The following is a 10,303-nucleotide window of genomic DNA, read 5'->3' as shown; positions in this document are numbered from 1 at the left end:
ATATATATATATATATATATATATATATATATATATCTCTTAGCAGGGCTGATTCTTTTTCTTATAAGTTTGTCTATAAAATGTCAAGAAATATTGAAAATGACTCAATTTGATATAGTATTATCAGTTACATATCAAATAGGAAAAACTAGAGCCAGATAAGGTTTGGCATTTCTGGATAACAAATGACTTCAACGATTAATTAGTTATCAATATTGATGATTCACACTTCTTAAATATAAACATTTAATACTGTTTTATAATAGTCAGCTGACTAGGACCATTGGTTGGACAAAACAACTCAACTTGGGCTCTGGGAAATTGTGATTTTCCACAATTCCACTACTGATTACTTAATAAAATAGTGATTAGTTGCAGCTCCAGCTAAAAGACCAAGAGTAAAGTTTGAGCTTGTTGGCATCCATCTACTTCCTGTTAGACACCTGAACCAGGCCACTGACTTTATCCTAAATAACACACAGAAACAGCAGAAGAGCAACCTCCTTCCACAGACTGTAAAGTGCAAACAGTGCAGATCCTTTAAGCTAGTAGAGAAACATATTATGGACCAATACAGTGACAGTCGTCTCCTCTTCCATGATAGACGCTCACAAAGAGAGAGAGTGATATCTGAAACGATAAGATGACAAATCGCAGCAGCTGGACTCCTCTGCTGCATGTTTCTGGACACTATGAGTGCATGTTTACACTCACAAAGTATTTTACACTGGTATGACTACACCACAATTTAAATAAACGTTGTTTGAAAAGAGCAGGCTGGATAACAAACATTTCAGATAAGTTTTGGTGCGATCTGTTTCTGCCACCAGCTAACTTGCTAAAGCTAAGTTTAGGTCCCATCAGCATCCAGGCTGGCTAGCCATTAGCCACCAAAGTAGCCGGCTAACTAGCTTGTTTTTCGGGTCAAAATGTTTGACGCACTTGTACCTTCTGTGGCGGAGCCCTCCGGTGATGTTTTGGCCTCAGCTCTGGAGACAAGGCATCCCAAAAGGAAGAGTACAACAGCAGCGGCTCGTCTCCAGCACACCGCCCGCATCATTGCAGATGTGAGTATCAACGGTTAAAAAAAAACACAAAAAATAAAAGTAGAAGACAAAAATCTTTTGCTTTTACAAACTCACTGACGGGCCACATCAGCGTACACTGGGTTTATTCCGCAAAAGGGGGCGACACTCCATGTTTAGCGGCATCAGCAGTCCTGTTTCCTCGCCTGTAACGCCGTGTTTCCTTCGTGCATCCCTCGGCCCTTGTGCTGCTCGGTCGGGTTTTTTTTATTTTTTTTTATTGACTGGTCAGAGAGGAAGACGACGGCCCCTTTCCTCTGAACCACATGCCCGAGAACAGCACCAACAGGCGGCTTCTTCCACTAACATCTGCGGACCTCCAGCGCCATCTGCCGGCCGTATGAGGGAAAGCTTCTTACAGCATTATATTGCAAAGTCATTTTTTCTCTTAGTACCAAATTACATTCTCCTAATTTTGGGCTCAAAATTATGGAGCCCAAACCTGACATGTAGTCAAATAACTAAAATGAAGAATGAAGAATAATTATAAAGATTATATATATATTTTGTTTTTTGATAAAATCAATTAAAACTTTATTATTTCACTAATTATATCCATTCACGCTCAATTTAATCGTTTAATAAATAATAATATTTATTGATGTATTCAGTTTTATTTTTTGATTTTTCTGATAATCTTTTATTAAAATATATATATATATATATATATATATATATATATATATATATATATATATATATATATTCACAACAGAGCACAAAATGCCATTTTCCTGATTTTAGGCTCAAAATTAAAAACTAACTTCCATAAAAAATTAATAACAAAATACAAAAGGTTATAAGACCAAATCCAAAGTCCAAAATACATCTAAATGCATCAATTCATAATATTTATTTTAAATCTAATGGAGTGTAACAAAGAAAAACAAAGCTTTATTATCATTTGTTTAAAAAACAAACTAGCTAAAAGGTAGGATTTTTTTTTTGTCGTTACCACTAAACGGTGCATAGAATATACTACTTTTTTACATTTACTCTTATTTTTTATTTTTCACCAGGTTATTTCATTTTTTTGTATTTATAATATGACTTATGGTGTATTCAGTATTTGTTATAACCAGTATTTAATTTGTCATGTATTAAAATACACACAAGTTTCCATCATGTGCTTTTCAAACTACAGGATACAAAACACTAATACTGATCATGTTCCTTTACAAATTGAATGTAAAGCATTGCACTTCCACACAGGTGTTTTCAATCACCTTGTTGATTAGACTTCTACTTAGGTGGAAGTTGGGTGGAGCTATTTTGAATTACATGAGACGCAAATCAGAACATTTAAGTGAAAACACCTGTGTGGGTGTAGGCTACGATGGGGCTCTTATTTCATTCAGATCATCAGCGTTTCAAATCACAGGGCTTCAAGTCAGAAGAAGTTATGTTTTTAAGTTCTTAAATGGTTCTGAAAGTGAAAACTACAAAGCTGAATTTTCTTGAAATTAATCAAACTTGTGTGTTAATAATAAAAGATTAATTCCACCAAATGTCTGTGATGTTTTATAGTTTGCCACCTCTTAACCTTCCCAACACATTTACAAGAACCTTAACATCTATAAATGAGGAGTCTGGTTTCAAGCGTGTTGACAACAATAATAAATTAGTCACAAATATGAAGTAGAAACACTCAAACATCTGGTTTAAATGCCCTCGCCCCGTGCTTCTTCTCACTCTGCACATGAAGTGTTTTAATTATTAGTTCCCTTCTGTTGTTGAACCCGAAAGTCTTGTGACATTCATGTGTTTGAAGCGCCAACAGGCAGCCTGCTCCTCATCTACGGACCTCCAACGCCACCTGCAGCTCAACACGAGGAATTCCTTACATTTGCTCACGAAAAAAGAAAACTGCCAGGGAGAAGTATGAAATCATGTTGAATGTTTTTATTTAAATTGCTCGGCAGGTTGAATTATGTACCTTTTCAATATTAATTTAAGGAAACAAACCGCTTGGATAAAATTCTTATTTCTTGTAAAAAAGAAACATGAAATTTGGACCCATTTTTTGTGCTTATCACTTTGACCCTCCTGTCTTTTTTTATCTTTCAGAGTTGTCTTATTTGTTTGTTTGTTTTTTTACTTATTTTACTTTGACTCCAATAAGAAAAAAACTCCTATGTATGGCACACATGAGTAAACCAACCACAACTAACCACCACTTCTCCTAATAACTGCAGATGTTCTTTGAGAAAACAATACAACCATATTGACACCATACATCTTTGCTTCACAAAATTGTACACACTTTTTTTAGATTTCTCATTATTAGTTTTTTCTATTGAGATATACTAGTTTAATTAACTTCTGGTCTCTAAAAGCTATTCAAATGAATAAATCACTGCTCATAACATACGCAGTATATATGCAATCTATGATGAAGGAGTGTGAGTACATTTTACTTCACAAGCCAGAAAGGTTGGTAATCACTGCAGTAGATTCAAAACAAATATCTGCACTGCTTATGTCTTTTCACAACCGCTGCCACATTTCCTACTAAACAGGTTAGACTGGTTGTTTCCACTAATATTAACATAAAAAGGAAGTCTAACAACAGTCACGAGTTTCCTTGTTTTGCATACGATCTGTTCCTGTGATTACATATGAAGTGCAGCTTGGCAACAGATAAAAGTATTTTTCCAGACTAAGAGACTCCACCAATGAAGACCTGCGGCTCAGACATGAAGCGCTCGGCTCTCATAATCCTGATGATCAACAGTTTCTGTGCCTTTTCGCAAAGTAAGAAAGAGTTTCACATTTAATACGTGGTTCTAGTAACATGCTACTTATGGAAACCGAGACAGGATCACATAGAAGTCTCTTGCTGTAGATATTTGTCATTAAATGTTTATACAAATACATGTATAATGTTCCGTATTTCTATTGTTTTCAGTTCCCCATGAAGTTCTCTATATTGTGGGCTGCTTTGACAATGGGACAGCTGAAGCGCAGTTTGAGGTGGATGCAGAGGAGCTTTTATACGTGGATTTTGACCGAAAGGAGGTTGTTTACAGTATTCCCAGATTTTTTATTGACGACCCAAGCAAAATGTTTGAGAATTTGAATGTATTTAGAAATGCTAAGAAAAACAGGAACACATGTACAGCAGTTCTTGCAATCTACAAAGCGGAGGAGAAAAATCCACCAGAAGAAATGGGTAAGCTAACCTCAACATTTCTCTCTGTAATGTGATTGACAAAAAGCTGATGACGGTTTTAATTGTCTTTTGACCCACTAAAGACCCCCCTGAGAGCATCCTCTACCCTTCAGAAGAAGTTCAGTGGGGAGTTGAAAACATCCTCACCTGCTTTGTGAATCATTTCTACCCACCTGAGATCAAAGTCAGCTGGACCAGAAACGGCCGTCTGGTGTCCGAGGGGGTGTCACTCAGTCGCTATTATCCCAATAATGATCAAACCTTCCACCAGTTCACAACCCTGACATTCACACCAAAGGAGGGAGACATTTACAGCTGCACTGTTGAACACTTAGCTTTGGACAGGCCGCAAACAAAGATCTGGGGTAATTGTTTTCATCTAGAGAAGCCACTAAAATATCAAAGTATGACAATGATTTGTTGTAAAATCCTTTTTTTGCATCTGCAATGATACATATAATCTTACCTTTCTCCACAGAACCTGACTTCAGTCATCCCAGTCTTGGACTAGATGTTTTCTGTGGAGTGGGCCTGTCTCTGGGCTTGTTGGGAGTTGCAGTTGGAACATTTTTAATAGTTAAGGGACACCATGGACATTGATTTCTCTGTTTTAGAAAGATTATACACATGGAAGTGATGATGGTGCACATGCATTTTACAACAACAATTTTGGAGTGCACCGTTTATCATCTTTTAAACTGTGATTTGTCTTTGAGAGAGGTTTGAATATCAGGCCTGCTGTGGCCCATTGAAGAATGAACTAAATGAAGATTAAATGGAGTTTACATGTGAAAGATATACACTGTTCAAACACATATTTCCTCTACACACATGTGGACACACTCTAATACACTGTACATATGCTAGAATATATTTTACTTTTTTAGAGGGAAAATGTAACTTTTTAAGGAATAAATAACACATTCTTTGTCTTTAGAGTTAAATGCTGAATTCATAAGCAATAAAACACACCTCTACTCCACTATGTACATTCAGGGATTTTGCTGCTTCAGCCTCACTTGGTCTGGTATGACCAGTAGCTTCTGGTAGCTAATGCTAGCTAACAGCATACTAAAAATTGATCAATATTGTATGATTGACATTATTAAATGTCAGGAAGAGCTTTGGATTTACACATTGGTCCTTAAAATCTTAATAAACTATTGATTCAACTTCTTTGTGATTCATTTATTGGCATTTTTGTTTCCCTTGATATTACAGTGTCGTTGATTTAAACATTACCGTGTAACATGCTGTCTGTTGGCTCACTGTTATCTGTAACTTAGATTTACATTTTATTGAGGTTTCAATTTTACACTAACTTATTTTGTACATAAAATAACCCTAATTTAATCAGGTAATCATTCTCAAGATCTCTTTTGAAAGAGCGCCTGAGATAATAGGATGTGAGGTGATGTAATGAAGCTGATTTTGCAGGAGACCTTTATAAATACAAATGACAGAATGTAGTTCACTTCTTGTTGCTCGTGAGGACCAGCTTATTTTTTCAAATGTAGTGCATAGTGATGAGGACAATATGTATCTCCTGTAATGAAACACAATGCACGATGATAAACTGCATCTATAGTTGTTTAAGATATGAGAATATATACAACAGACATTGTGGTTGACTGTAATCATTTTCTTGTCCTTAAGTAAAAAGCGGTGATGAAAATAAACTAAGTTCACTTTCTTTAAGAATTATACTTAAGTATAACTTCGAGGTGCTACATTTCAGAGGGAAATATTGTACTTGTTACTCCACTATAATGGGGCAGCGTTGGTTACTGTTTACAGATTAAATTTAACTTATAAAACTGTATTTAAGGTTCTTTAATCTAAACTTCTCCACCAGCTACACAATCAAAATGTCCTATCATTTAAATAATTATTTCTGATAAGTAAAGATAAGATTTGTTCTCAAGTAACATCTTACATGGAGATCTTTCACTTGTCATGCATTTTGTATTGTAGCATTATCTGCACGTCAGATATAGGTTAGATATTTGATTGTGCTGTGTGATGCATTATCCATAAATGTAATGCAGTTAACCACTAAAGGTGCTGTTAGAATCAGAATCAGAAACCGTTTATTGCCAATGTATGTTGCACATACAAGGAATTTGTCGTGGCTTGTGGTGCATAACATTAAACAATCAACACAGTGCGAGAGATAGAAATATATTAAAATTTACAATAGAATATAAAAGAATATAAAATAAAGTGCACAACAAACAGATAAAAGTTGGAAGTAAGTCTGCTGGAGTTGTTCCCCTGATGTTTATGAGCTCATCTCTGGTGAAAGAGCTCCGGGTATCGCAGCAGAAAACAGTATTTACAACAGAAACAACACAAAACAATGAGCACCAACACACCGAGGCTGCCGTCCGCGGCCCCATCTTGCTTTAATTCAAGATTAAATACAAATGAGTCAGTTCAGCCACCAATGCTGACATCAAATTATGAATTACTTCAATAATTCAGATGAAATTGAAAAAAATAAAGGTGAATGATTGGAGGTGTCAGATTACTAAAATCACTTGTTGCCACACCTGTTTACACAAATGTTGCTGAGCACTGTCCTGTTTTACTTCCTCATGTTTCCAGTGCGAGATAAATTCACTTCCTCTAATGTTTCTCAGAAGTAACCATGCATGTTCACAGCTTCTTTTCATTGCTGTTTCTTCTACTTTCATGTTCCAGAGCTGGTAAGTAACCTAACACTAAAATAGAAGCTGTCATTGTTTATTTGTGTTGCTGTTCATAACAGCACACTGACAAGATAGACAGAGCAAAACAGTTGCTACAAGATCAATAAAAAAGCTGCTACATATCAACGTGTGTGAATCGGACATGAACAAGAACAAGCTACTTTCTAAATGATCTAATACTTGTTGGCTTTATGTTACAGATGCTCTTTTTGGTCATTTTTTGGTTCGCTGCCAGTTTACTTCGTTAGAGGACGTTGTTTATGTGGAGCAGTACTGCATCAACAAGTTACTTCTGATCCAATACAACAGCACTTTGGGAAATTTTACCGGCTACACAAAGAGAGCAAGAGATATTGCAGATGGCCTGAACAAAAGCCCTGATTTAATGAAACAAAGAAAAAAGAATGAGAAGAAATGCAAATCCCAGATACCATTCGTATTGGATCTCCATTCAAAACCAGGTGACTTTGTGTTTTGAAACTGATAAAGCTTTCGATTACAGCCTGCAAATTACGGTGTAGTTATTTAGTATATATGTGGTATCAATAAAATACTTACTGGGGACCTACAGCAGGACAAATACAAGTTAAGAATTCATGGAATAAGGGGTTAACAACTTTGAGTCTAAGAGGAAGAAATAAACTAGTAAGTGCATGCAAGTATCTTCTAAATTACTGCATACCTATTTAATAATTAAGGGATAAAGTAACAGTATTGATGTATATTGGACAAATGACTGTACAAGGAATAGTTCATCATATTCATGTTTTTACCAACTTTCTTTAAAAAGCATTCAGGAATAATTTCAGCTCCCCAGCGCGGGTCGTCCCTGGCTTACTCGGCCGTCTGGGTGCCCACAGCAGGCCTGGGTGTACAACCAAATCTAACGTTAGCTGTCTGACTAGCTTCCTCCTTCCCTTTCCACTTCCTTCCCTACCCGAGTATGTAGGAGTATACCATAGTGGGGGAACACTCATGTGATTGGTTGAAAATGAAGGAGACATCTGATGGGCTATAGATCATTCCTTGTTGAAAAACATGCATTTGTGAACTGGGTGTTATCAGGGGTGTCTCAAAAAAAAAACACAAATTCAGTGAAATCATTTGAAAACAATGCTGAAATGCCCGTGTGGACGTGGATCGTTTTTGTTTTCAAAACCCCGGATTTAAACATAAATGTCAGAGTGTGGATGTAGCCTTAGTCTCTCTCCTCCACAACGGAACCATAGCGGCTATCCTCCCTAGGAGGAACGCACAGGCCTTTTTCTTCTGCCTCCTATTGATACCCATGAAGTATTTAATTGGAATACCATATGAACAAAATATTTACACAGTAATTTGTGGGTGTTCTCTTAAGTATTACCCAAACTCTCAACATTATTAGTGCCGTATAAGTGACAGTTATGCTCTTTCATGCCAACTTGTTTGTCTGTGGGTTTTTTCACCAAGTGGAGCCCTCCGTCAGGCTGAGGTCAGTTGAGGCAGCAGGCAGCAAACATCCAGGCATGCTGGTCTGCAGTGCGTACGGCTTTTATCCCAAACAAATCAGAGTGACTTGGCTGAGGAACGGAAATATTGTGACATCTGATGTGACGTCCACTGAAGAACTGCCCAATGGGAATTGGCTCTACCAGATACACTCATATCTGGAATTTACACCCAGACCTGGAGAGAAGATCACCTGTAGAGTGGAGCATGCCAGCCTCACGGGGCCCAAGCTTTATGAGTGGGGTAAGAGAGTGACAGGAGGTGTTCTTAACAGAGATCTCTTCGTTTGAATAGCGTTACGGTAGATGACTTCAAATAATTATTAATGTTCAGTACGGAAATCTAATTTAATGTTTGTGAAAATTTGTGTTTTCAGACCCAGCAAACGAGTCACAGAGGAACAAAATCGCTGTCGGGACAGCAGGGCTGCTGCTGGGTCTGGTGTTTTTAGTTGCTGGGCTGATTTACTACAAGAAGAAGAACAACGCTGGTGAGAGAAAAGATCAAATTAACCAAAAGATTATTGGAATCAAATTCTTTAGACCTACAGTGTTAGCAGCTGAGGCAAAGAGACTGTAGAGGTAAATAGGCCTTATTAAGACTAAAGACATAAACAGACCATTCTGCTTTTGATGCCACTGTAACATTGCATCACTGTTGTCTAAAGTGAAACTCATAGACATCCCTGCATTGATGCATTTCTGTCAGAAAAGATTCATAATTTCTTCATCTTTTAAATCATAGAGCATGAAAGTCAACATCAATAGTATTTATTTGTGCAAAATCCATCAGAGTTCATGTAGAGCTTCTAGTTTTCAACACGTCTCAACACCAAATTATTATGACTCAAAATCAACTATGTGTGACTTTCTTTTTCTTTTTCTTATTCTAGGCCGAGTGTTGGTGCCAACAGGTTAAGGCAGCCTGCCCCGTTGGCTGAAACGTATGTAATACAAGACAAAATGTAAAATGATCCGACCCTGGAAATCTCACCAAAATGGCAGAGGATGGAATAAATAAGAAGGCGTGGAGTCACTTCATTTGAACTGTACACATTATTATAGTTTAAAAGACCTTATTTTTTCGATGAAATGGTTTGACTATACCTGTAATATTTTGATGTTCACATTATCAACGACGGGAATGGCTGTTTCATTTTGGATTAAGTTAATTAAAAATGTATACACAGCGCTATGGTTCTGTCTACTACAAATGTAAGGTGTCACATGATCTGACATACTAGATTTACTGGATATACGTATATCAGTCATAATATATCAAACACACACTTCTGACCAATGTCACCCTGTTAGTATTCGTCAACTCAAGTACAAAGATAAAACTGCAGGTTCCAGATACGCTAAAGTCCAACAGAATATTTTTTGTCTGCTACATCATATCTACTGTGTAAATCTTGTCTTGTGTTTTTCCTTTTGAGTAAAAGGTTGTAAAAATACAGCCAAACTGGATAATGAATTAAACTGTTTCGTACAGGATTTAATAAAATGGACAACTGAAGACAAGGAATGATATTTGATACATAATATAAACAAGGAAAAAAAGATTCTGTAGTTGTAGCACTCATGCTACAACTACAGGAGCTTTGCTTATCTGTGTGCTGATGAACTTCCTCATGCAGAATCAACAAACAAGCATTTATCTTTTGACATGTTTTTCCTTATCTTTCTTATCGGGTTGAGGTTGTCATTGAAAGAAGTACAAAGACAAAGACATCTGCCTCAATAATCTGCCTTACTGGTTTTAAATACAAAGCAGACACCTGAAGTCAGAGCGGCCTGTGGAGATTTGTACGAGGACTCTTATAAAATCCAATCTCTATGCAGACA

The 10,303-nt window shown here is 36.7% G+C and overlaps 2 protein-coding genes across 2 annotated transcripts; both read left to right on the top strand.

Annotated features, from left to right (window-relative positions):
- Positions 1-3,682: 3,682 nt before the first annotated feature.
- Positions 3,683-5,394, top strand: LOC116386683 (H-2 class II histocompatibility antigen, A-U alpha chain-like). The gene is made up of 4 exons (XM_031853093.1): positions 3,683-3,839; positions 3,994-4,257; positions 4,341-4,622; positions 4,736-5,394. The coding sequence occupies exons 1-4, from the start codon at positions 3,761-3,763 to the stop codon at positions 4,855-4,857; spliced, it is 747 nt and encodes a 248-aa protein (XP_031708953.1). The 5' UTR covers positions 3,683-3,760; the 3' UTR covers positions 4,858-5,394.
- A 1,481-nt stretch (positions 5,395-6,875) lies between these two features.
- On the top strand, positions 6,876-9,972 carry LOC116386366 (DLA class II histocompatibility antigen, DR-1 beta chain-like). Its single transcript, XM_031852494.1, has 5 exons — positions 6,876-6,965; positions 7,169-7,429; positions 8,418-8,699; positions 8,833-8,946; positions 9,349-9,972. The coding sequence occupies exons 1-5, from the start codon at positions 6,908-6,910 to the stop codon at positions 9,372-9,374; spliced, it is 741 nt and encodes a 246-aa protein (XP_031708354.1). The 5' UTR covers positions 6,876-6,907; the 3' UTR covers positions 9,375-9,972.
- Positions 9,973-10,303: the final 331 nt, after the last annotated feature.

Source organism: Anarrhichthys ocellatus, unplaced genomic scaffold, assembly GCF_004355925.1.
Source record: "Anarrhichthys ocellatus isolate YVR2014 unplaced genomic scaffold, GSC_Weel_1.0 scaffold13, whole genome shotgun sequence".
Taxonomy (NCBI): domain Eukaryota; kingdom Metazoa; phylum Chordata; class Actinopteri; order Perciformes; family Anarhichadidae; genus Anarrhichthys; species Anarrhichthys ocellatus.
The sequence above is the reverse complement of the archived record's forward strand: the minus strand, read 5'-3'. Positions and strand labels throughout refer to the sequence as shown.

Bases quoted from the DNA above. Each gene is read 5' to 3' on its own strand.
- LOC116386683 (XM_031853093.1), top strand. From the start codon at position 3,761: ATGAAGACCTGCGGCTCAGACATGAAGCGCTCGGCTCTCATAATCCTG. The intron at 4,258-4,340 runs GTAAGCTAACCT...GACCCACTAAAG, and splicing joins AAATCCACCAGAAGAAATGG to ACCCCCCTGAGAGCATCCTC. The intron at 4,623-4,735 runs GTAATTGTTTTC...CTTTCTCCACAG, and splicing joins GCCGCAAACAAAGATCTGGG to AACCTGACTTCAGTCATCCC.
- LOC116386366 (XM_031852494.1), top strand. From the start codon at position 6,908: ATGCATGTTCACAGCTTCTTTTCATTGCTGTTTCTTCTACTTTCATGT. The intron at 7,430-8,417 runs GTGACTTTGTGT...TTTTTCACCAAG, and splicing joins GGATCTCCATTCAAAACCAG to TGGAGCCCTCCGTCAGGCTG. The intron at 8,700-8,832 runs GTAAGAGAGTGA...TTGTGTTTTCAG, and splicing joins GCCCAAGCTTTATGAGTGGG to ACCCAGCAAACGAGTCACAG.